Source organism: Halichoerus grypus, chromosome 6, assembly GCF_964656455.1.
Source record: "Halichoerus grypus chromosome 6, mHalGry1.hap1.1, whole genome shotgun sequence".
Taxonomy (NCBI): domain Eukaryota; kingdom Metazoa; phylum Chordata; class Mammalia; order Carnivora; family Phocidae; genus Halichoerus; species Halichoerus grypus.
This window is the reverse complement of record NC_135717.1, coordinates 62,494,356-62,521,669: the sequence shown is the minus strand read 5'-3', so window position 1 is coordinate 62,521,669 and position 27,314 is coordinate 62,494,356. Positions and strand designations below refer to the sequence as shown.

The 27,314-nt window shown below is 38.3% G+C and overlaps 3 protein-coding genes across 17 annotated transcripts in view; all 3 read left to right on the top strand.

Annotated features, from left to right (window-relative positions):
* Positions 1-27,314, top strand: part of LOC118555525 (ankyrin repeat domain-containing protein 26-like) — a 511,611-nt gene that overhangs the window by 188,250 nt on the left and 296,047 nt on the right. The window lies entirely within an intron of this gene.
* On the top strand, positions 63-26,102 carry LOC118533187 (ankyrin repeat domain-containing protein 26-like). Of its 3 annotated transcripts, XM_078075243.1 has the most exons (6): positions 63-577; positions 688-872; positions 4,705-4,834; positions 11,762-11,790; positions 11,884-11,955; positions 26,058-26,102. In XM_078075243.1, the coding sequence occupies exons 1-6, from the start codon at positions 550-552 to the stop codon at positions 26,082-26,084; spliced, it is 471 nt and encodes a 156-aa protein (XP_077931369.1). In that variant the 5' UTR covers positions 63-549; the 3' UTR covers positions 26,085-26,102. The 3 variants fall into 3 exon arrangements, with proteins under 3 accessions (XP_077931369.1, XP_077931368.1, XP_035944176.2); XM_078075242.1 differs by having other exon boundaries at positions 11,762-11,955; XM_036088283.2 differs by lacking the exons at positions 11,762-11,790; positions 11,884-11,955; positions 26,058-26,102 and adding an exon at positions 5,141-5,318 and having other exon boundaries at positions 64-577.
* Positions 26,110-27,314, top strand: part of LOC118533185 (coiled-coil domain-containing protein 7) — a 142,563-nt gene continuing 141,358 nt past the window's right edge. The window contains 1 exon segment of the mRNA XM_078073997.1: positions 26,110-26,388. Within this exon segment, the coding sequence (XP_077930123.1) occupies positions 26,110-26,388 (279 nt within the window).

Here is a 27,314-nt window from a genome sequence, read left to right as displayed (position 1 = left end):
ATTGTAAATATATACATTACATATATATTATAAATATATCTAAAACAGAGGCTTTCGTTCATAGTATATCCCTAATAACACTGACTTTTCTCACTCTACAATTATTTGTTTATAAATACTTTAGTAAAGAATTTAATTTTTTCAGTATAAAGTAAATTGTTGGGGTGCAGGTACCCCTTCAGATCACTATGTTCGTATCCTTTGGATAAACACCTAGTAGTGCAATTGCTGGGTTGTAGGGTAGCTTTATTTTTAACTTTTTGAGGAAGAATTTATATAATAATCAGTTAGGGGTAAGGAAAATAACATTTTGGGACTAGCTATTAAATCTCTCATAATCCTCATCCCAGGAGAAGATATAGGCTTAGTAAATGGCAGAACTGAGATTTGAATCTCCATTTGAATGATTGCAAAACCTGGGTTCTCTGTGTAGTGGTGCTCATTTGATAATGGGGGATATTATAATTCTTTTATCAAATGTGATACTTGTAATCCTTAAAACTATTAATTTTTTTCTAGACTGTCCCAATACCAAACTTAAGAGTGCTAATGAATGCTTCTGAGCAATTCAAGAATGGTAAGCTATTTGAAGACCTGTTAGTCACTGATTTTTGTCCATTTTTGTATTATTCAGTAATTCGAAATTACAGATATTTTCATGTTCTTTTTATTTTGTTTTTTACTAAGTGGGAACTAAATGTGGCCTTATAACACTAGGAGGTAGAACTTTATCTGAGCACGATAATTCTGATTATGAAGATGAAAATATAGTTGGACTTCTTTACAAACCACCATTCAAAGCCAATGACTTTTCTTGTCCTGCTTTTTCAAAACCTTCTGTCAAGTCGTTAGCAGGCCATGGTGTGATAAAGGTAAGTTGTTCTGTTTTAAACTTTTTTCCCTATTTTTTTTTCACATACCATCCTCTTGATCCTTATAATGAAAAGAATCTTAGGAAAAAACCGAAGTCCTCAAGATCATAAGGGGAAATAATGTAATAACAACAGAGAGGTAAGTACCACATTGAGATTTATAAAGGTTGGTGGGAGTAAACAATTCTTAGGTATGCCATTATGGAAGGAGAGAATTAGAAAGCAACTGGAAAGAACAGCTAGATGGATGTGAAGAGGAGGGAGGGGGTGGGGGGAAGAATTCTTTTAAGAAGGGCAAGAAGAATGTAAAGATTGAAGAGTTGAGAGAGATTATTATAAAAACACAACAGCAGTAGTGAGGCTAAAGGAGAGCAGATACTCTATATTACAAAATATGGTAGAAATTATTTTAAGTGCAAAATAAGAAAACAAAGTCAAGTAATAAAAAAAATGCTTAGACTCTTCTGAATGACTTACAGCTGACTTTTATGAAGAACTGGAAGAAAATTTTATCCTTCCATTTAAGTTTAATAAAGTGTGCTATCTTATATTTAATTTAGCAAAACCTGTGTTTATAGATAATGCAAAGTGAAATCTGTTTTAGGCCTTAATCAGATTTATTCTGAATTTTGAATTTTTGGCCATTGTCTTTCTTGTGGTTTCTTTCTTTTCTTTTAAGATTTGATATATTTATTTTTGTGAGAGAGAGAATGCGAGTGCACGAGCAGGGGGAGGTGCCGAGGAAGCAGACTCCCCACTGAGGAGGGAGCCTGATGCAGGGCTCAATCCCAGGACCCTGGGATCATGACCTGAGCTGAAGGCAGACACTTAACCAACTGAGCCACCCAGGTGCCCTTTCTTGTGGTTTCTGATTTAACTTCCTGTGTGGTAGAATCTTGGTAGGTTTTAGAGCTTTTTGAGACTAAAGAGAGGAAATAAGTAAACATTTAGTCTTTTCATTAATTAAAACTGAAATTTCTGATTATGTAAGTGAGGTTCTTAATCTTTATCCAATAAATGAAATAAATTTTAAGCTGCAACACTCTGAAAGAAAAAATACAGAATTTTGTTTCTGGATTGTGATTTATAATTTATTTTTAATTGTGTCTGCATTTAATAGATACACAGACACACATCAAATGAATGAACTCACAATTTATAGTTTTTTTCGTAATATGAACTGTTTGTCATTGTAGAATCATAAGCAAGGAAAGGTTGCCAACAGAGTATACAGAATTATTTCTGGAAGATGATTTTTACTTTTTCAAATATCTCCAATAGTAGATACATTTTATAGTATTCTCAGGAAACTTTAGTATTCATAGTTGTTAATTTTTGTTTTAGATTTAAAAAATTTTAAGTAATCTCTATACCCAACATGGGGCTTGAACTCACAACTCCGAGATCAGGAGTCACACACTATTCTGACTGAGCCAGCCAGGCGCCCCCATAGTTGTTAAATTTAAAATGTGAATTCTTTCATATCTGAAATTCAGAAATACTGGTGATTTGATTTTTTTTTTGTCCCTTTCTTCTTTCCTCATGTGAATATTGGGTCCTGCTTGATAATCATACATGTATTTGGAGACTTTAAAACCTTCAACTTGGATGATCATGATTATTAATTTTTTAATACTAGATTCTTTCCCCAGTCTTTAACTACCATCCTATATTCATAGATAGGAAATTAGAGCTATTAGTATGCTGTTCACAGTGGAATAAGAAAATCATGTGAATTTTAAAATAGGGTTTTATAAATATATTTACATATATATATTTTTTTCTCGTACATTGTAGTAGTACTTAAAGATGCCTCAAAATTCTATAATCCCATAAGTATTTCTCTTCTACAATTTAAATCTTTTAAAATTAATTTTTAGAAAAGTATTCTTACAAAATCTTGAATTGCTGTTTTGCAATTAAATCTTTTTATTAATCTTAAAAATGCTATTCATTACAGAAATTAATACTTGCCTATATATATATATTTTCTTTCTAAATATTTATTTCAGAGAGAGAGAGAGAGTCGGGGAAGGGGCAGAGGGAGAGGAAAAGAGAGGGAGAGAAGCAGACTCCCCACTGAGCATGGAGCCTGATTTGGGACTCAATCTGACAAATCTGAGATCATGACCTGAGCCAAAATCAAGAGTCAGATGCTTAACCAGCTGAGCCACCCAGGTGCCCACTAACTTGCCTATATTAATAAAAGTATATTTTCTATCCTTGAAACTAATGTTGAAGTATATAAATGAACTATTGAATCCCATGGTTTTTTCCCCCCTGCTTTTATTTTTATTCTGAAAATTTCAGAGCTCTGTGTAGGTTCACATATAGATATTTATGTTTTATTAACATCATGTGCTTTTCCTGTCATTTTTTCCTACTCCAAATGTATTTGTCTAAAACTTTCTCCTTAAGTCTCCTGGGTGCTTCAAATTTAGTATGTCCCAGATTGAAGACGTTGTTTCTGACCCATTCCTCTACCCTGACCTTTTGTAATCTGCTTTGTCATTTGTTTTCCCCATCCTAGTATATTGTACCACTGAAACACTGAAGCAGGAAAAATCCTGGATCCCAAACTTCCCTGAAATTACTACATCCAGGGGCACCTGGGTGGCTCACTTGGTTAAGCATCCGACTCTTGATGTTGGCTCAGGTCATGATCTCAGGGTCCTGGTATGAAGCCCTGTGTCAGGCTCCATACTGAGTAGGGAGTCTGCTTGAGGATTCTCTCTCTTCCTCTCCCTCTGCCTCTCCCCCTGCACGCACACACACTCTCTCTCTAAAAATAAGTAAATCTTTAAAAAAAAAAAAATCACCACATCTCTACCTCTGAAACCAGTAATACATTATATGTTATTTAGTTGAATTTAAATTAGAAAAAGGGATGCCTGGGAGGCTCAGTCAGTTAAGCAGCTGCCTTCGGCTCAGGTCATGATCCGGGGGTCCTGGGATTGAGTCCCAAGTTGGGCTCCTTGCTCAGCGGGAAGCCTGTTTCTCTCTCTGCCTGCCACTCCTCCTGCTTGTGCTTTCTCTGTCTCTGACAAATAAATAAAAAATCTTAAAAAAAAAAAAAAAGTAAAAAACAAAACAAAAAAATCACCACATTCAGTATTTTGTCCCTGCTTACCATTTTTCATATCTTATTATCATAATTCACTCTCTCACGTATAGTTTTGAAATACTCTTCTGGTTTTGGTTCCTTTATGTTCATCTTTACATTGCTGTCAGACCTTTCTAAAATATCTTTCTGACGATGTAACTCCTCTGCTTATCTAGTAGATCCCCATTACATGAAGAAGAAAGTTCATATTCTAGCATGACACTTGCCTTTTTTGGTTCAGTCCTGATTTTCCAATTATCTCTCTCTATCCCATTCCCAAAAATTGTGTTCCAGTTTTGCCACATTCGGAGCTGTCGTCACTTACTACGTTATTTCATATTTCATCCTTTCGCTCATTCTACCTTTTCTAGAATGTCCTTTGCACCCTCCTTGTGCACCTTGTCTGTCTGTCAATATACAGCCCTATCTGCAGCATTTCCTGAGCTTCCCATATGCAACTCTTTTCTCCTTTGTGCCTTCACTGTGCCTTATTCACTTCACCTGTAGAACTAATAAATGATACTCTTCTGTTCTTAATTGTTTTGGTCCATCTCTAGCCATATTAGCATATAGGGCAGTCTCTGTCGTTTATAATTCCAGCTTCTCCCACGATAGTGCCTATGACTTGACAGGTACGGTATGTATTTGTCTTTCTGAGTGAGTGAGTGAACAAGTGAATTCATGTGATGTTTTCTGAAGTTGGTTTTTTGTTTTGTGTTGTTTTTATAGGAAGGAGAGGTGCAGCTGGCAATTGGAAAAAAGGACAATGGTATTAATATTACTGAAAGTGCTCCACAAGAGCAAACAGTTAAGGACAATCTGACTTCTGCTGATAGAGCATACAAAAGTAATAGTAGTGGTAAGTTAGTAAACATCTATGAATTTTTTCCTGTGCTCAAATGCTAGTATAAAGAAATCTGAAAGTATGTAGATCCAGATATGTTATGCATTTCATTAAGATATTTTTCTTTTGCTGTCTTTCTTTTTAAGTATCCCGACTACTACCAACTTTTTCTTCCTGAAAATAATTCAACCCTCTGGAAATCTTTACTGCTATTACTTTTATTTTATTGAAATATTCATGAGTGGGGATAAGCTTGTACATATGTTTAAAATTCATAATAATACATGTTCTCATTAATGTATCTGTGACTGTATTTTATAGTTATGATGTCAGCATTAGGATTAGGAGAAGAGGAAGATGGAGAATCACCATGGGATTCTGAGATGCTGTTTTCTTATTATTTTAAAATATAAGCATTGAATGATGTTAAAGCATAAAAGGGATGCTTAGACTTTACTCTGTCATCTCTGCATTTGCCCATAAAAACTATTTCCTTATACTTTTTACCTGTAATTCATAAAATAATGATGTGCTAAATATAATAATACAGCATAATACAGTTCTGCTGATTTGCAAGCTTAACTTAATGAAAGCTGTGTAGTATTATTACAGAAAACTGAGGCTTAGGAGTGATAAGGAATTAGTTTGGGTTTTGAAATTAAGTTATCCAAAAAACTAAAGAATTACTCCAGGCCAACCTATGACCAGATGTGATTCTGTGGTGTATATGGATGTGCAAAATTCCTGATGAGATCTAGAAAGTTTGGATTATAGTTTTTTACAACTTGGAACTTGAAAAGCTAATGTCTGGGACTTGAAAGTATTTTATATATATATATATATAAAGATTTTATTTATGTATTTGAGTGAGAGAGAGAGTGAGTGAGCAGGAGGGAGAGGGAGAGAGAATCTGAAGCAGACTCCACTCTGGGCGCAGAGCCCTACTGATACCAAGAGTTGGACACTCAACTGACTGAGCAATCCAGGGGCCCTGAAAGTATTATGTTTGGATAGTCAAGTAGATTACAAGGAGCATTGGGATTATAATAACAATTTGGTTTAGTGGTGTTTTATTTATTTACTTTAAAAAAGATTTTATTTATTTATTTGAGAGAGAGAGAGAGAAAGAGAGCATGAGCTGGGGGAGGTGCGGAGGGAGAGAGAGAAGCAGGCTCCCCACTGTGCACATGGGGCTAGATCCCAGAACCGACCGAGCCACCCAGGTGTCCCTGGTTTCGTGGTGTTTTAATAGGTAAAAGCCATTTTGGATAGTTAAAATAGTATGCATTGAGTATCTTTGTGGCAGCCATACTTGTAGAAACATAAGTATAAAGTGATGATGACCTATTCTAAGGTGACAGACTATGGAAGGAGGTAAAAAGGACCTGATCTCTTAGCACAGGCAGGTGCTACACAATGGTGCCAGCACTGTATTTGAAGTCAAAGATATGCTAGCATCCTGGTTCTGTCACTTGGTAGCTGTGGGATCCCAGAAAAACTTGTTTAACCTGTTTGAATGTTAGTGACCTCATTCATAAAAATGGTACTAATACCTACCTCTCAGGTATGTGTAATGAACAAATGTGGTAACAAATTTGAAAATGCTTTGTGTACTGTAAAGGCTGCTATAGAAATATAGGACAAAAAAGATCACAGCCGTATTTAGTGATTTATTAAATATTGAGGACACTTTTTTTTAAATGTGAAGATTTCTGAAGGACAGTAAAATAAATGGCAGTAGTGTCAAGAAAAGAATGGGAAAGTAAGAACGGGAAGGTGGATTTCTAAGTTGGGGTATGTTACGTTTCAGTGACATTGTATAGGTATACAGTTGACCCTTGAACAGGATGAGGTTGAATTGTGGGTCCACTGACACACAGACTTATTTTTTTGATACAGTGCAGTACTGTTAATCTGTTTTCTCTTCCTTATGATTTTCTTAATAAACTTTTCTTTATATTGTAAGAATACAGCATATAATACATATAACACACAAAATGTGTTCATTGACTTTACATTATTGGTAAGGTCAGCATCAGGTTATGATTTTCTCTGACCTTCCATGCTCAGTTTACAGAGTCAATGGCCAAATGAGGATTAAGATGTAGATTAGATCTAGAGAGCATGTACGAGGTCTTCTATTTAAATGTTTTGGTTTTTAATTTACATTTTTCCTATTTTTAAGTCTAATTGCTTTTAAAGTAGGAAGTTCAATAGGAGATTAGTAGTGAAGTTTTTGGGGAATCAAAAGTTATATGTGGATTTTTGACTGCATGGCTGTCAACGCCCTTAACCCTTGCATTGTGTAAGGGTCGACAGTATAGTGACTTGGTACTTGAGACCTTCTCAGCGAGGTGATTTTATTTATTTTTTAGAGAGAGAGAGAGAGCGTGTGAGAGGGGTGGGGAGGGGCAGAAGAAGAGGGAGAGAGAGAATTCCAAGTAGGCTTCATGCTCAGCACGGAGCCCGACATGGGGCTTGATCTCATGACCCTGAGATCATGAACTGAGCTGAAATCAAGAGTTGGACACTTAACTGACGCTGCCATGCAGGCACCCCCTCAGTGAGATTATTTTAAATGTTTTGACCTTAAATACATTTCTGTTATTAAATATCAGCTACGTACCAGGCTGTGTAAGTTGAGGCGTTAGGCTGTAGTGGTTGGAGCAGAAAAAAATAAGGAAACAACAATCCATTGTAAGTTACTGTAAGTGCTTCATATAAAGAAAATGGAAATGTTAGGGAATTTTGGGGGGGTTTGTAATTAGGATGGGGTTGAGAATGGGAGTGGAATTTTGTTAGTCAGGAAAGATCTCTCTGAATGTGGCAAGAGCCGCCAAGTGGCGGATGACAAGGACCAGTCGTGCGAAGGTCTTGGAGAAGGACATTCTAGACGGAGAGAACCATGGATCACATCTATTCATCATTTCACTCTTATGTCTGGGAATGACCAGGAAGCAGGAAGATCCACCCCATTGTCATAATCATTGTTATTGTTGTGTGTAGAAAAGAAAATGTGCATACTAAAATAAGTGCCTGGTACATTTTAGGTAATTAATAAATGTTCTTATTCTTCCCTTATGAAAGCTTACTATACTTTTTGAAGAGTTTCATCCCCGCATCTAAAATTTTTGCTATTATTTAAATATAATTTCAAGAAAAGTTTTTCTTCCTACTTTGCCGTTTCATTCAACCATTTCTCCTATCAATAAAAATTCCAAGCCCTGTTTATCTAAATGAAACAGCAGCTACCACAGTGTTCTGTTTATACTCAACATGATATACTCCAAGGTTTCTCATCATGTCAAGTATCTTACTTTAGCACTGAAAAAGTTTCTGCCATTAGGAACAGTTTAAATTTGTAGCAAATATACTTATTAAAGAATTTGATTAACTACATATTTTTAATGTCCTTTTATTTTGGTGGGAAATGCAAAGGAGAGTTAGGTGTTTTGTTAGTTCCTGTTGAAATGTACATATAAATCAGTCTTCTGTCTATGAAAGTATTTACTCTGGCCTTCCATGTTCAGTTTACAGAGTCAGTGCGCAAATGTAGATTAAAAGGTACACTTGATCTAGAAAGCATATATGAGGTTTTTAGATGTTTTGGTTTTCAATACATGCTTTTGTTATCTGTAAGTCTGATTGCTGTTAAAGTTGGAAATTCAGATATTTTCCTAGAAAAGGATTAGGAAGTCTTTATGCAGCTCATTTTTTATGTTAATTTTAACAAAGTATTTCTGAGAGTCTTCCAAAGAAAGACGTTAAACATTTATCTGGAGCTGCGGATCAGAAAGGACCACGTATATTAAATGAACAGGTAGAAGGTAAGAATTGTATTTTCTTAAAAAGTCACTTGATAGAATGTTAATTTAAAATGGGAATACTGATATGATCTAATATCCAAAGAAAATCACCTATTAAATGCATAGAAAGAAGAAAAATGTGAAAAGGAGATCAATTGTATATCTTATCAGGTGTCAGCAACGGATTAAATTGAGAGTGCCACTGAAGGAGCTAAATGACTGGTTCCATTTCAAGATACTCTAAGACCTAAGGAACATCAGGAAATAAGAGGAAAAGAGGGAATGATGAGAAAGGCGGAGAGTACCGGGAGTAAATGAAGGACAAAGCAGCTCTTTATAGTGGAAGGTGGTAACATAAAATAATTCTTTTAAAAGGAAGAGCAGAGTATTTGAAATGCAGGAATAATATCAAGTGAGCTTCCAGCACCAAAGTTTGTCAGAGATGTATGCCAAAATTTTTCCACTCTTACTGATTTCCTCACTGTTGGGAAGACATTAAAGACCGGCGTAGCTGATTATGCAGAGCTGTGTCCTAGTCAGCTATAAATGTATATATCTTAATGTCATATAAAGTGGTGGCACTTCATAAGATAGTATCATTTAGTGCAAAATAAGAGAATTGGAAGGAAGAAGAGAGCAGGGTCAGTTAGGGGGAGATCAAGGAAGCTTTAGCCCTGATAAAAAGTCCATTAGAAAGTTTATGACTTTTTTTAAAATTTTATTTATTTATTTGTCACAGAGAGAGAGAGAGCGAGAGAGGGAACAGAAGCAGGGGGAGTGGGAGAGGGAGAAGCAGGCTTCCCGCCAAGCAGGGAGCCCAGTGCGGGGCTCGATCCCAGGAGCCTGAGACCATGACCTGAGCTGAAGGCAGATGCTTAACAACTGAGCCACCCAGGCACCCCGAAAGTTCATGACTTTTAATACATTTTCAGTTTTGGAGAATCGATAGTGATGAACTTGAGGCTTTTTCCAAAAGGTTAAGTTAAGGTAAGGGAATGTGGCAACAGACTCAGTATGGACCAGAATTTCTCAAATTTTAGTGAATCATCCGAGACCTTATTAAAAATGCACATTGTGAGCAGCAGGTCTGGGATTCTGCATTCTGACTTCTCAGGTGATGCCAGTGTTGGTGGTCCTTGGGTCATGTGCACCGTAGCAAGGATGTAGACTTCTCTTTAGAGAAATCTGGAAAGGCCACTGATAGTTCAAGACATAATAGGATCAAGGAAAAGCATTATTTTGTTTTTAGCTAGAGGGGAGCAAGGAGATACAGAAATAGAGGTTATAGATGTAAGATATTATGGCTAAACAAAGAGGAAAGAAGTGGTGGAGATAATCCATAATAAAAGGGATGTAAAAGCAGAACAATCAAGACCATAGATCCAGAAATTACTTTTTTTAAGAATTTATTTATTTATTTTAGGGAGAGAGAGAGAGAGAGAGCGACCAGGGCGAGGGGCAACGGGAGAGGGAGAGAGTATCCTTAAGCACACTCCCTGCTGAGCCTGGAGCTTGATGCGGGGCTCAATCCCAGGACCCCGACATCACGACCTGAGCCGAAATCAAGAGCCAGACACCCAACCGACTGTGCCAGCCAGGTGCCCCCAGAAATTACTTTTGAAGAAGGTTGATAGTGAAGGGAAGGAGGAAAGAAAGAAAGGCGTGTTAGCTAGGAAATTTTGGAGTTGATGAGGAAACTCCAGAGAATTCACTTTAGATGTCTTGAGTGTATTTGCACTAAAACAGATTAAATTATAGCTGCTCCGCAAAGAATACTGAAAGCAGATGGAGTGCTAAACTTGGGGTAAAACAGCCACTCATTCATCCTCCTCAGATCTATGGGACATCAAAGATCTCTGTTTTATTGGTATTCATTATTCAAATGAGATTAATCTGAATTTGGAAGCTTTGGCTGTTTTGTTTTTTTTTAAGATAGCTAATTTTTTGATATAGCTGTTTTCAAAAAAACCTTTTTTTTTTTTTTTTAAAGATTTTATTTATTCATTTGAGACACAGAGATACAGAGAGAGAGAGCATGAGCAGGGAGAGAGGCAGAGGGAGAAGGAGAAGCAGGCTCCCCGCTGAGCCAGGAGCCCGATGTGGGGCTCGATCCCAGGACCCTGGAATCATGACCCGAGCCGAAGGCAGACGCTTAACCATCTGAGCCACCCAGGCGCCCCCAAAAAACCTTTTAAAGACTAACATGATGTACCAAATCAAACTAATTTTGGAAACAAAAGAGATTATAGGGTTCATTCCCTAAATGCTAAAATTGTTATTATCAGTAAGTATGACACTGATTTTGAAATACAAATGATTTTCAGTATCTAAAAATTCTGTGGCAATTAAATTGATTTTGTCCATTTTGGTAGTCATATTTCCATATTGAAAGCTTATTATACATCACTTCTTAGATGTGTTTTATATACCTTCTTGCATGAGTGGATCAAGAAACTTTAAGATGGCTAAACTAGAGGATACAAGAAATGTAGGCATAGCAATAGGCCACATGGGTATGGGCAAAAATGAATACTTTTATTAACTATTATCCTACAAGTGTATATCCAAGCTGATGAATTCATAACACTTTCTCTGATGAAAACTAAGTTATGCATTCAATTGAACTATCATCACAACTGTGTACTGCCTAAATTATGGGGCAAATTGAAGAACATGGTAAATACTTGTAGGATAAGGGTATAAATGATTCTGCTGTACTGCATTAAGGATGTGCTGTTGCCTTCTACCATTGGCTTTCACGCTTATTCTCTCAGGGTCATGATTTGTTCCTCTGATTAAAAATTGCTTTTCTCCCCATCAATCAGCATGTTCACATTGGTATATGTGCACTTTTCTATTTTAGTTGTAGTCATTTGAAACATAATCTTACTTTGAAATCCTAACTGCATGTTCCGTTGAACATATATTCGTATTTTTTTCAATATTTATAATGGGTTCTTATTTCTCTCTTGTCGCTGTCCTAACCACCTTCCTATCTCCAGAAACAGAACACCAAAACCTAATGTAATCATTTTCAGAGCCAAGCATGAGGATTCAGCTTAGTACTAACTGCATGAATGTTTAGTTGGCTTTCATGTTTACATATAATTAACTGTATGTCCATTTTGCTTTTTAGATTCTTCTAAAAGATATCCTTACGTGAAGGTAAAACTTTTATATTTTTATTTTGAATTTTTAACTACAGATTGTATGAAAGGTACATCATGTCTTAATCATATTGTTTCAATACCCATTCAGCCTACCGTTGAAGTGAAAGATTCTGTTCCTAATAAAACAGTAGAAGTGAAGGAAAACCAACATCCAACTCAGGTAAATTTTACAATACAAATTTAACAGTGGAAAGAAGTACACTAAAATATTTGAAATGCTCAGAGTCTTCTGATTCTGAATTCTTTTTTTTTTTGGTGGCAAATTTAACTGTAGGAATTGACATAAATAAGGTAGATACCATTGTTGATACCCATGTTTGATCAAAAGATATTTATAAGCATAAGAAAAAGATTTTAAAAATCTAAGCTTTAGATTTTTAAAAATCCTTGGGATTCCGAGGAGTCAATTATTAGACTCTAAGATTTTTCCAGTGTTCACAATGTTTATTTCAGTTCTGGCCTTTACCCCTAACATCGTATCAGTCGCTTGGCCAGACATGGATCAGTGTAGGAGGGGACTACACAAGGATATGAAAACCAGGAGACAAGGATCATTGAGGGCATCTTGGAGATTGACTAATATATATCACTATATATCAGTTTTACTGTTTTTGAAATTCATATAAAGGGAATCATGCAGTATCTGCACTTTTGTGTTGGCTTCTTTTGCTTAACATAATGTCTGTGAGATTTAGGTTATTGTGTGTGGCGGTGATTGCTATTTATATTGCTGATTAGCATTCTGTCCTATGATTGTGACACAGTTTGGTTACTCGTCGTCCTGTTGATGGACATTTGTACGGTTCAAGTTTGGTATTATTATGATTAAACATTCCATGCTCTTGTCTTTTTGTGTACATGTTTCATTACCTAGGAATGGATTTGCTCAGTCAGAGGGTAAGATTATGTTTAACTTGTAAGGAATGACCGAAATGTTTTCTAAAATTGTGTTGTCATTTCATGCACTCATGAGCAACGTATGAGAATTCCAGTTGTTCCATATTCTCAGAACATGTGGTATTCAGTAATATTTAGCAGTTCTAGTGGTTATGTAGTGGTATCTCACTGTATTTTAATTTGCAGTATCTCACTGTATTTTAATTTGCATTGCCTTAATGAGAAATAATGTTATTGATGCTATGCATTCATTTATGAAATACCTGTTCAAATCTTTTGTTTTTGATATGTAGGAATAATTTAAAATATTTTCTTTTTAATCAGCTTTATTGACGTATATTTTACATAAAATAAATTGCAGCCACCTTAAGTGCTCAGTTTGATGAGTTTTGACAAAGGTACATAGTGTGTGACCACTATCCCAATGAAGATATAGAACACCCTAGAAAACAGCCTGGCAGCTTCTGACAAAAGTAAACACACCCTTACCATATACCCCAGCAACTTTAGTTCCAAACATTCATTCACTGAATAATTTTAAGCGAAGCATCAATACATGGGGGATTATTTTTGTAATTTGTATTTAAAAAATTACATATAGGAAAATTGACTTCTTTGGTGTACATTTCTGTGAATTTTAACACATGCATGGATATAATCATCGTGTATATAGATACAGAATAGTTTCATAATGCCAAAACGCTCCCTTATGCTATCCTTTTATGATCAAATAATCCCCCACCTCTAACCCCTGGAAATTGATGATCTTTTCTCCCTTACTACAGTTTTTGTCTTTCTGAGAATGTCATATAAATGGAATGATACAGTGTGTAACCTTTTGAGATTGGGTTCTTTCACTGAGCATAATGCCTTTGAGATTCATCCAAATTGTTTTGTGTATCAATAGTTCCCTTTTTTTTATTGCTGAACAGTATTAATGATTGTAATGATACACCATAGCTTGTTTATGTATTCATTTGTTGAAAGATAATTTATTTTCAAATTTGGAAGAAGTGCAGTTTATAAACTTCTTTTTTTATAGTTAGCACTTGTCTAAGTACCAGTCAACTCATATTATAGTTGTGTCTTGTCTAGGACAACTTTGCCTATATCAAGATCACGAATATGTTCTCTCATGTTTTCTCCTAGCTTTATGGTTTTTGTTTTTACATTTAGGTCTCTGTTGATTTGGGCCCTCCAGGAGGCAGATGCCAAGATGAGTTATAAGTGAAAGATTTATTGGGGGTTACAACAGTGAAAGTTAAAGGAGAGAAGGAGCAGGAGGGGCAGAGGAAGCTTTCAGATGATGATGCAGATCTGATACCTGTGAAAGGCGAGGGAGGAGGAAGGAGGGTTAAGTAAAAAGATTTCGAGCATCAGACTGTGGCATAGCTGTGAGAAAGTCTCTGGAAGCCCAGTGGAGATCTCAAGTCCAAAGAATGCCCATGGAGGAGTTCTACATTGGCCAAAATAGCAAGGCTTTATATCACTGTGTGCTCAGTTATGGGCTGGGGGATGCTCAAGGAGGCAAGTGGACTCAGCTCAAAGGCTGAGACAGAGCCTGAAGTTATCCACAGCTGGAGGCTTTCAGCAGCCTGTACTCTTTGCTTCAGGTTCTCTCTTGAAGGGAGATGTGATCGGCACAGGTGAGGTCTTCATGGCTGTCACAGTTCATGCTTTGCTTCACATGTAGTTCTCCTACACATTCAGGCGCAGCTCCTCCACAGCTCCTATGGACCTTTCTTCCTGAGAATAAACTTAAAAAGAGGGAGGTTTATGGGCCAAATTACAGTCTGCACTGTTGCAGTTGGTTTGGGGGCTGAAACACTTCTCCACTATCCATTCCCTTCCCCGCCTCCATCCTAAATTTCCTTGTCTTCGGCTATCCCCGCTGTTGGTCATGACAGCTTACCTGGTGGTGTGACCCAAACTCCTGGGTGGTCTGACCCCTAGACCCACACAATTCTTAGGCTAGGTTTGCTGCATTTGCTTATTCACAGTTGTAATTGGGAAAGGGAGTACCAAGAGGCACTCAAGCGGATCACCCAAATTTCATATATTCCTCCCTGCTACCATTGTGTAACATTAGTTCTAGTTTACCCTGCTGATCAGTATTATTTATGCCTGTAAACACAGTGATTCCTCTTCCAGCCTCCTGGTTCCTAGATACAAGGATCCTGGGATGTCTAGGTGGCAGCCCTGGCAGCTCTAGCTTGTAGCTCAATAGGAGGCTTGCTTTTTCCTTTGGGGAGTTAGACTTTTAAGTTTTCGAAGTCCAGAGTTGCAGGAAGAAAAGAACAAAGTTCCTTAGTGGTTATTGGGAATGATGCTAACTGGGATATCTCCTGCTTCTATCCCTTGGTTTCCAGACCCACATATTTCACTGGTTCTTCCAGGGTGGAATGGGCACAATTTAATCAACCTGCCACCAAATGGCCAGGTAGGTGGTCTCCTCAAGGAATAATGTCACACTAGGTTATTGGCCTCTGTTGCTGTCATGGTGGATATTCAGAGGCAACAGTAGCTTGATTGGCTTTGGTAAGAGGAAATCCATGATTTTGGACTGATGTGTAGCCCCATCTCTCCTACTGTGACCACTTCTTTCATGTGGGGACATCTCCCTTCAAGAGAGAACCTGAAGCAAAGAGTACAGGCTGCTGAAAGCCTTCATGGGACAATTTGATGGTTAGCCTTATGCCTGCCCTGTTGAAACAATTGGCACCCACTGTGCCAGGTTCGTATGAATGAGGACAAAGTTTGGCTAACATCAATTAGCTATATTGTTTTATCTACTAAGTTGTTTGGTGCTTCTTCTGTGGTGATGTCTTCTAGTAGGTAATTACGTGTGATATGGAAAATTTCATGTCTATCCACATGCCTCTACTTAAGACCTTGTTTGTGACTTTTTTTTTTTTAAAGATTTTATTTATTTATTTGACAGAGAGAGAGATAGCAAGAGAGGGAACACAGCAGGGGGAGTGGGAGAGGGAGAAGCAGGGAGCTTCCCACTGAGCAGGGAGCCCGATGCGGGGCTCAATCCCAGGACCCCGGGATCATGACCTGAGCCCAAGGTAGATGCTTAATGATTGAGCCACCCAGGAGCCCCGAAAATTGCATTTTTTAAGGAATTTTCTTTACGGTTACTCTGGTTCAGGAGGTCACATGGTGCATAGCTAAATTAGTTTCCCAGTTCATATGCCACTTGGGAGACTTACAGAGATACTTAAGGAAAACAAATTTGGAACTATCAGTAATGGAAAAAGATGCAGCATGGAGATTATGGCAAGCCCAAGTGGATAATCACAAATTTCAGGAGGTACTTTCTGGGTTGTGCAAGTGCAGGCTCAGGACCTAAAAGGGAGTGCCTCCTTAAATCTTCTAGGCAAGGTGCCTCTATGTGGGTCAAGCTCTTTGGACTCTTGACCTTGTTGGCTATAAAGTCATCCTGGTTACTTCTATGTTTTGTTCTAGAAGCTTTATAGATTTAGGTTTTCACTTAGGCCTATGATCCATTTTGACTTAATATGTATTGATGGAGCTGTTGGGAGATAGTTCTCCATGATTCTCTCTTGTTTCTGCATATCTTCTGATAGATTTTGTTCTGGATACCTTTCCAAGGAGATTTGTACGGCAAATAGCTTTGGAAAACACGGCATCTCTCTCTGGGACAGAGGGCAGATTTGTTGGCTGTTCATGATAATAAAGACAATGTCTCTCACTGGAAAATAGATGAGAAGGTTTGCTAGCAGTGTTTTCAGAGAAGACCGGGGCTGTCTCTCTCAGGGAGCCCAACTCACTGAGTGTGCCAGCATTACCTAGCCATTGTTGCTTTGCCCTGTAGGAATTGGGGCTTGGGGAGCCAGCAACTCTGGTTGCTGTTATTGCTGCGATTAATAAGTGGTCCTTTGTCTCTAGCCCAGGAGTCTCAAATGTTATGCCAGTGTCTATGATATTGTGGCAGGCTAACTTGTTTTCCAGCAGGTAAGGAAAATTGTAGACCTTTCATAGTTCTTGATGGTTTCAGTAAAAAAGACTGAATATTGACAAGACCTGGCTTTCTGGAATAGGAAAGACCAGAGCTTCCCCATTTAATATGATTTGAGGGACATCCTTGGGATTTAGTAGCAGCCATATTATTCAATTATTCAATCAAGCAATAAATAAGTATCCACTCTGTTCCCTGTTGCTGAGGAGGGAGATGGTTGCAGGCCGTATACTGGGAAGTAGGGTCAACGGTAGCTGCCTGAATGGTAGATAACTTAGTTGTTCTTACTCCTTGGGGTGGGGGCTGAAGGGACAATTTGATGGTTAGCCTTATGCCTGCCCTGTTGAAACAATTGGTACTAAGATCCATCCCAGGTTAGAGGAAGGTTCTGATCCTTTTTAGACATCACTTACAGAGACACACATATACACCAAATGCAAAAGGGGGAAATTTGTGACCCCTATGGGGAGAATTCATGCAAATTTTTAGAACTTTGGATTGTTAGCTTAGGAGATGAGGGGGAGGGACATGTAATGTTTTTTGAAGAGGAATGACCATAGTTTGGCCCTCTTACGGCTCAACTGCTCCTGAATTCTATCAAGCCAATCTTAGATGATTTCAAAGATGACAGTACAAAGTCTGAGTTATTTGAGATGTTTTTTTTCTGGCCATAAGGGCATTCTGGCCCTCTTACTGAAAGTTCCTTGAAACAGAGAAAATCCCATGGGAAATCATAGAGCATATACTGTATAGTATTCCAGCTCTTACTGTCCCACCTTGGGTCTGTACTCTCCCACATACTGGCCCACATGGGCAGAAAGAAGGGGACATAGCGGGTCTTTATAAAAAAAACCCCTTTGGATCTCTTGTTTCTGACTGATTCTTCTAGATGAAAAATTTGGGTGAGAGTGGAGGACAATTTGAAAGAAGTTATAGTTACAGGAATGGGACACATTAATTTTGTGGCAATGGAAGGATAGGAAGAAAACCTAAGCACCTGGGGATGCAACACCTTAAACAGCGGGAGGTACTGGGAAATGAAAGAATATTAATATTCTTTTGTCTTTTAGCATAGCTCCTGGACCCTTCCTCACAAGGACAGTATCTTGGTCCAGCCCTCCCAAACTATTGCAAGTTCCTTGAATTTAACTGACTTTTTTTTTTTTTAAGATTTTATTTATTTGTCAAAGAGAGAGAGCACAAGCAGGGGGAGCAGCAGGCAGAGGGAGAAACAGACTCCCCACTGAGCATGGAGCCCGATGCAGGTCCATCCCAGGACCCCGGGATCATGACCTGAGCCGAAGGCAGACGCCCAGTCGACTGAGCCACCCAGGCGTCCTGAATTTAACTGACTTCTGAATTGCTATCTGCCACATGGCTTTGACTACAATTTGATTGCTATTCTCTTAATCTTACTTCTCAGTATTGGAAATAGCAGCAAATGGCCCGTTTCTTCACCTCCTATGCAAAACCTTATGAAAATTTTTGTTGTCGTTCTCACACACATTCCCATACCTATTATTCAGGCATTTCATGGGATGGACAAATCCCACCGAACTGTTATTATAAACAAACAAAGAACAGATTGGACTGACTGCCATTATGCAGTCTCTCCAAAAAACATAGGTTCTCAATGATTTGAACAGAAGAAAGAACCCTAAGGTGTGTCAGCGGCTGGGAGGCCATGTTGGAGCCACTGTCAGCTGCGTGCTATGAGAGCTGTGGGTGCCACCTGGGGGAGGGAGGGCGTTGCTCAGCAGTTGTAAATAAGACTTTATTCCCAGGGGCACCAGGAACTCCTCTGGGACTATGCTTTTTGTTTGAAGCCCCCCCACTGTATTCTTTTTCAAAGTTGTTTTGGTTATTGCAGGTTCTTTTCATTTCCATAGGTGTTTTAGCATCAGGTTGCCAATTTCTTCCAAGAGGCCTGCTGGTATTTTGATTGGGGTTGTTTTGAACTGATACATTAAGTAGGGGAGAGGTGACATCTTAACATTATTAAATCTTCTAATTCATGAGCATGGTATTGCTGCATTTACTTAGACCTTTATTTTCTCTCAGCAATTTTTTATAGTTATCAGTGTAGAGGTTTTGCACATTTTTCAGCATTATGCATAAATACTTCATATTTTTAATGCCATGGGAAGTGGTATTTATGGTATTTTACTTCCTCATTGTTCATCAAGAGCATATAGAAACGCAGTTGATTTTTGTATTTTGATCTTGTATCCTGCAACCAAGTTAAACTTATTAATTTTTGAAGATTTCATCAGATTTTCTACATAGATCATTTTGTTTCTTTATTAAAAAATTCAGGGACTCCAGGATCATGACCTGAGCTGAAGGCTGTCGCTCAACCAACTGAGCTGCCCAGGCGCCCCACATTTTTGCACTTTTGAAAAAAAGTGACAACATTCACTCAACAAGCATTTATTATTGTGTGCTGATACCTAGGAAAGGATAAAACACAAATGTTTCCTGTCTTTTAAACATGTATATCTCAATATATAGAAAGTTCGTTACATATAAGCATATTGGATTCATGTATATGAATAAATGTGTCACATACCTTCTATATAACTGAAAATTAGAAAATGCGCGAGTCAAGGGGAAATTCCACTTTTTGTCAGAATTTAAATTGTCCCAGATCCTTGCAATGACCACAGTATCAATTGAACATAAATTGAAATATTTTTAAGATTAGCAAATGAATCTCCTTTGCCTTTTGAATTGTTGCATTTGCCTTGGGGTCTGAGGGTGGCAAGTGAGTCTGTGCACAAGCCCTTTAAGAGTGGATTTTCTGTTCTGTATTTATAGTGGTTCTCCTGGAAGTAAACTTTGGTTTTCACAGCCAGACATTTTGGGGGCTTGTCTCTCTGGTAGAGGCCCCAAGAGTTGGGGTGCCTGGTGTGGGGCACAAATCCCTCCCTCCTCAGGGACAACCCCTATATTATGAGATCTCTCCTAATTGTGGGTCTGCTGAGCCTGGGGTGGGGTTTCTTGCAAGATTTGGTCTCTACCTCTTCTACCTGTCTCAATGTGGCCCTTTTCTCCTATGTTGTGGAGGTGCTGTTCAGCTAGCTTTCAAAGTCCCTTGCAGAGGGAAATTCTCCATATGTAGCTGTAGATTTCTTGTGTTTGGGGGGAAGAGGTGAGTTCAGGATCCTTCTATGCCTCGATCTTGAGCCCTCTTCCATTTTTGCACTTCTTGTTTCAGCTTTTGCTCTGGACTATTTATTTGAATATTCGTAGAGTAAACCAAACACAGCCATTATTAAAAATTAAATTATATCAAGTTAGTATTTTTAAATATAAAACACTTTACTTCGGGCAATAAAACTTTATTTGGAGAGTGTTTTAAATCAATAACCTTCATTTTTTTTAAGAGAAAAAAGAATTAAGTCAAACTATCAAAAAAGCTCTACGTTGGAAAATTGCATATGAAAGCAGGGCAGAGAAACTGATGGCAAGACACTGCTTATGTGGCACGATTCAACTTTTTAGTCCGTTTTATTTTTAAAACCGCGAAGCCGCAGCACAATTCCGTGGGAGCTTAGAGTCTGGTAAAGGACTCTACAAATCCTCGGACTGAAAATAACTTTAGATAGCAGCAGATGAGCGGCTGGAGGCCCAGGTTTTGCAGGTGAAGCCCAAGTTCTCAAAGCACCGAATAGGCCCCTGTTTTATTTCTTTAGGCCAAATGTCTAAAAGAATCTCACTTGTGCAGCGTCCCGGAGGGAAGCCTGGGGAGCGAGAAAGAGGGCGCGGTTTGAACCTAACTACTTTTTAGGGTTCCACCGTTGCCGAAATTCCTCTCGCCTTCCACTGGGCGAAAAGACTCAGCTCAAGCTCTGGCTCCTCGCGCTGCGCGGGTCTCGCCGGCGGGGGCGCGCGCGGCTGGGGGGGGGGTGCGGCGGGGGCGCGCGCGGCTGGGGGGCATCGGTGACGCGCGTCAACCGCCTACCCTGCGGCTGTGCGCCGGGTCCTGGTCGTTGCTGCCGTCTCAGGGCGCAGAGGCCCGGCCTTCCCGCCCAAATGTCAGTTTGTAAAATAGCAGGGCTGGAGTCTGCAGGGTTTGCAGGCTCCCGCCTTGTAGGAAGTCTGGGAGGCTCGGAATTTCCAACTCTTTCACCTTAGAGTCCTCTTCGCCCAGGCAAAACCACCCAGGAGCCTGGCTTCCCACAGCCTCGGCAGGTACACGGGCTGCTAGGAGCGGAGGCGTGCGCGGTACTTTCCTCATCGGATTGTGAGAGTTTGCGTTGGGTTCTCTGGCAAAAGCGTTTACTTTTCCTCTCTCAGTGGCAGTTGTGCCTCTAAGGCAAATCAGAGCTTTCCTATCCTGTGCCCCCCACCCCCATTTCATTGTGTACTGTATCATGAGAGGGTTTGAAGTGACCCCTGGAAGGAGGACCGGATCTGTCTCCGTGGTAGCAGGTGACTGATGAACTTGAGCAAATCTGTGGTGATATAACGTACACCTCCTAGCATGATTGGGAGGGTTAAATGAAGAGACTATGTAAAATCCTTAAACATTTTCTTGTAAATACAAGCGTTCACTCCACGTGACCTTTATTTGTATGTGCATGTGGACTTCATTGATGAGGTGGTTTTGTAGCACCTGGTGAGTGTCCCGGCTTTTCCTTACTTGGTTTCTTGACGTGGCCGGCATCCCAGCCTTCCTGTTACCACAGATAAATGTAACCTGTGCCTACCTTAAGTGCACGGGCGCATTTGTGCGTTAAAACCCATTTCCCCTTGTTTACTCCAGGATATCATCCCATCAATTTCCTTCTATACCAGTAAATACATTTTGCTTTCTCTTGGGTCATTTCCATCAGCATATGTATTAGTTTCCTAGGGCTGCCTAAAAGAAGTACCACAAACAACAGAAATTTATTCTCTTTGACTTCTGGAGGCTGAAGGCTGAAGGCTGAAAAGTGTTGGCAGTGTTGGTTCCTACTGGAGGCTCTGAGGGAGAATTTGTTCCATGTTTTTCTTTCCTAGCTTCTGGAGGCTGCTGCCAGTCGTAGGTGTCCCTTAGTTTGTAGAGTCATTGGGCCAGTCTCTGCCTTCGCGTGGTGTTCTGTCCTGTGTGTATCTAAGTCTGTTTTTTTCTTCCAATACACCACTCAGGGGGTGGGGACCGCCCTAGTCCAGCTTGAATTCATCTTAACTTGATTACATCTACAAAGACCTTATTCCCAAATAAGGTCACATTCACAGGTTCTGGGGTTAGGACTGGAACATATTTTTGGGGAGAGGACATGATTTAACCTATGACAGTATACAAACATGTTACTTTTCTCATCCAAAAAAAATCTTCCTCTTGCCCATATTTTACTCCCTTTTGTAGCACAATTTCTCAGGTGCTTAACATTCATATTCACTGTCTCCACTTCCTCTTGGACAATTCTCTTTTGAACTTAGGTCAATCAGGCATTCACCTCCATCACTCTTGAAATTGTTGCTGTACTTTAGGTCACAAGTGACCTACCTCCATGTTGCTAAATCCGTTGGTTCTTAGTCTTCCTCTTACCTGACCAGCATTTGACAAAGATCATCGCTCAGGCATAAGTTTTTCTCACTGTATTTTCTGTGTATCCCCTCTTGGTTTTACCTTCTGACTCATTAGTCACTCATTCTTAAGTCTTGTTTGCTGGTCTTTCTCTCTCAGACCTGACACTTTTGATGGAATGCCTTTGGCAATATAATTTCTTTGAAATTCTTTTGATGCTTTTTAGTTTTGTAAATTGAATTTTGGTTTCTGTATCGCTTACTACATTAACTTTACTTAAAACATTATGCCGCAGTTAATATGAGAAAAATATAAAAAAAGGGAATATTTCCCAACAGGGGACTTTGGCTTATGTTCTATAATGTATATATTTATTATTATTATGAACAGTTTCCAAAAGAGCATTGCATTCTTCCTTCAAAATAAATTTTTAGTGACATGGCATCAAATAATGTTTCCTAATACTTATTTGATTATGATTTAAAAATCATGTTTGGTGACCATGTTTTTAATTAACTGCGGTGTTTCTAAAACAATAAAGCTGTTGTATAGTTTGTGAATGAAATAAAAATTTTCAGTGTTGTCATATTTTTGCTCTATCATTCATGACCAAGTTAAAAAAATGTCTTGACAAGTTGTGCAAAATGTCATAGAATTTTAGTTTTTGAGTATTTTCTCTTTGCTTTGTTTTTCTCATATGTATTTGAGGCATTGTATCCCAGTTATATATACATACATACATACATACATATATGTGTATATATATATTATATATTTTTAAACTATTTTTTTGGTAAGCTCTTAAAAATGTGTATGATTCTTCTCCAGCTGTGTCATCTATTGGTTAAAATCCTAATACATGTTCACATATAGAAATATTTGCATTTTGGAAATCCACAATTATATCAATAATTGTTATGTGCCTTCTGTGTTTTACTTGAGGGATTGTGTCCAAAATAAGTGAGAAATAATTAGTTTTTAAAAACCTTATTCAACTGATTTTATTCATAATGTATCCTATAATATTTATTATTTGGTTTATTTTACTTCCTAAATAGTCTATTATTTGGTGTTAATATTTGTATTTTGCAGCAATGTGCTAACAGGATGCCACTGACTTTTGCCATGGTTTCGGCTAAATAAAAAAAATACCTATTATCAGGCTCTTAAAATTTATTAGATGACCCTCTCTATACTAGGTACTACTCTAAAAATTTAATCATGTTTTTTTTTTTTTTTTGGTATCAACAAATGCAGGCCTATATATTCCCATTTTTCATAGGATTGTTAATTTTTTAAATTCTTTAAAATCTGATATTAACTCTTAATACTTACTGATGATATATATTATACATTTCACTTTATTCATGTTCAAGAATGTGTGATAAATGCTGCTTATCTTTGCATCATTTTTATCCTTCAGCTAAACTCTGCATCCAGGGCGTTTTCAATTTAGACAAGATCTTTCAAGTTAGACAAGATCAATCCTTTGAGGAGAGATGTTATTAAAACCTGGTGGAAATTCAATTCTTCCTCCTTTTTAGGTTATATACTCTTTCTGAAATCTTTCAGATTTTTCTCTTTGAGGTTCTTATATTTCATTCTGTGTTTGTGTTTTGTTGTTTATCTGTTTACTTTTTGGCATTTTGTGAACACTTTTGATCTATGGTGCCACTATTCTTAAATCTGAGAAATTTATCTTTATTATTTCTTCAAATATTTCTCTCCTGTCCATATTTTCTTTCTCACTGGATCTTCTATTGTGTGGTTTTTGGCATTTATATAATTCTACACATCTTTATTTTTCATTTCTATTTCTTTATCTTTTCTGCTGCTTTCTGGCAGAACACCTCAGTCTGATCCTCCATTTTCCCAATTTATTCTTCAGCAGTATTAGTCTGTGATCAGTTATGTTGTTTATTACATTTTTCATTTGTAATATTTCTACTCAAGTCTTTAAAAAAATACCCTGTGTACCTGTTTTCTATTGCTAATATTCTGTGTGTGTGTGTGTGTGTGTGTAGGGGGGGTGTTTGTGTATTTTTGGTTTAAGTTTGTATGTATGTATGTATGTATGTATGTGTTTATTTAAGTAATCTCTATACCCAGCGTGGGGCTGGAACTTACAACCCTGAGATCAAGAGCCACATGCTCTTCTGACTAAACCACCCAGGAGCCCTTGGACTTTTTTTCCCTCCAGTTTGTTGTTTTTCTTTTGCAAAACTTGTATTTTTCAGGGTCAAGTTATTTTCATCTGTGAGCTCATATGCCCTTGGGAGTGTCGGCTACTCTTGTCTGGTAATCTATTATCATAAAATGGTCAAAAGCCAGGCCCCAGTTTATGTCCCTCCCATCGTTTAGGGAAATTATATGTGTGTATTTGTTTCCCAGGGCTGTCATTACAAAATACCACAAAGTAAGTGGCTTAAAACAATAATAATTTATTCTCTCATAGTTCAGGAGTCTAGGAATCTAAAATCAAGGTGTTTGCAGTGCTACGTTCCTTCTAAAGGTTCTAGAGAAGAACTCCCCTTGCTTCTTCCTAGCAAGGATACTGGCAATCTTTAACATTCCTTAGCTTGTAGTTGCATTTCTCTAGTCTCTTCCTCTGTCATTACATGACCTTTACCCCTGTTTTTCTATGGTGTCTTTACATGATTTCTTTTTTTTAAAAAAAATAATTTATTTTAGAGAGAGAGAGAGAGTGGTGCTAAAGGGGGAGGGTCAGAGGGAGAGGGAGAGAGTCCCCAGCAGACTCCACGCTGAGCGCAAAGCCTGACATGGGGCTCGATCTCATGACCCTGAGATCAGCACCTGAGCCAAAACCAAGAGTCGGATGCTTAACCAACTGCACCACCCAGGTGGCCTTATATGGCTTTCTTATAATGACACTAGCCATTGGATTTAGGGCCCATTGTAATCTAGTATGACCTCATCTTAACTTGGTTACTTCTGCAAAGACTGTATTTTCAAATATGGTCATATTCACAGGTGCCAGGGGTTAGAACTTGAACATATTTTTTTCGGGGACACAGTTCAACCTACAACAATGAGACATCTAAGTTCAGACAACAGAGAACCAATGCTATTCTATATTAATTTTGTCAGTCTATGAGACAATTCCCATGGTCAAGCATATAGTTTAAAACTCTTTGGGAGGGGTGCCTGGGTGGCTCATTCGGTTAAGCGGCTGCCTTCGGCTTGGGTCATGATCCCGGGGTCCTGGGATCGAGCCCCACGTCGGGCTCCCTGCTCAGTGGGAAGTCTGCTTCTCCCTCTCCCTCTGCCTGCTTCTCTGCCTACTTGTGCTCTCTATCTCTCTGTCAAATAAATAAATAAAATCTTTAAAAAAAATAAAAAAAACTCTTTGGGAAAAGGCATTGTCCTGAGTTTTAATCAGCTTTGGAGAGAGGGAGGAGTAGAAGAATGAAAGCCTAAGACATGTCCAGTCTGTACTTTTTATCTCAGTCCAACTTTGGTGTTGCCTTGATATTACTGGGCCTAGGCTATTATTCCTATAGAAATAATGGTAAAGGGCATATATTACCTTAAAAAAATGGGGGAAAGGTAAGAATAAAATTTTAAAGTTTCCTAAAGAAATTCTCTCATTCCTGCCACTGTCTCTGTCTCTTCAGCCCCCATCCTAAATGCCCATACATAAATCAGCCTTCAGCCACTTGTAGGGATATCTCACAGTATTTTTTATTTGCTTATTTTTTTAATTTTTTGTTGGTATTTATTGTTAGGAACATTATTCTCTCCATTTTGTAATTCCTGTAGAGCTGATTTTGGGACTCACCATCTTCATGGTGATTGATAATCCTGCCATAATGTTTAATCTGAAATCTTAATGTTTTATTCACAGGGAGGAATACAATTTTTTCATCTATAATTTGGAAGCAAAGTAAAATCACAAAATGAAGCCAGCAAAACACCTGTTAGCCGCTAGTAATAAATTGGCAAATGTTCCAGAATTCACTTACAAAAAAGGACTGTTGAATTTACCATTGTCACCTAAACCAAAGGAAAAACATAGTACAAAATCAGTACGTGAGAAACTCGAACCAATGGTCGTAGGATCTCCACCAACAGGGGAATCCATCGTAAGGTATGCTTTGCCCATTCCATCAAGTAAGACAAAGGAGTTAATAGCAGAAGATGAATTGATCAGGAAAATTACCAAACATCTGAAGATGGTAAGACACTTGTTGGTCCCTGTGTTTGGGGTCCCCATGACCAGCGCCAGGCTTAGTGATTTGTTAGGAAGGTGCACTAGACTCAAAATATAGTCCTATTGATGGCTAAGATTTATTACGGTGAAAGGGTACAAAGCAAAATCAGCAAAAGGAAAAGGCTTATGGGGTGAAGACTGGAGGAAACTAGGTCCAAGATTCCTCTTCCTTTAAAGTCACACAGGATGTGCTTAATTCCTCCAATAACACATTATGACAACACGTGAAATGTCTGTTGGAGAAGCTCATTAGAGACTCAGTGCCCAGAGTTTTATTGGATACTTTGCCTAGCATGTACCGAAATTCCAGACTCCTGAAGGAAAGCAGATGTTTAGCATAAACCACATTGTGCAGACAGTTTAGGGACAATGAGCCACCGTTATCAGTGAATGATGGGAACACACCTAAAATCCAAGTACTGAGACACCAGTCCAACGCCAGCCTTGAAAGCAGATCTTTCTAACGATAGGTCTTTCTAAGTCTTATTCCTGCTATGCTAAGTCTTCTCAGCACTTTAGAAACTTTAGCTCTTAGTGTTGGGGAAAAAAATTTCCTTTTTCTCTGAGTTTCTCTTTGCACAATGATCCAGAATTGAATTGTGGTTGTACCAAATACCAAATGAGAACAATGAGGAGTAGTACAAATATAAAAAGAACATAGTTTGTCAAATTTCCAAAATATAAATTTCCTCAAAGTTTGAGGCGTTAGCTCAGAGAATTTCCTTTATGGCTCTTTGGTTTCCATTTCTGTTTTGCCCACTTCTCTTCAAAGAAGAAAGTTGAGTCAGTCATATTTTGAGGAATACTTTGGTAATAAGTGGAGTTGATGCTTCAACTATTCATAGTCTTTTACATGCCTGTCAACACAGAAAAAAGAGTCATTGGGACTTT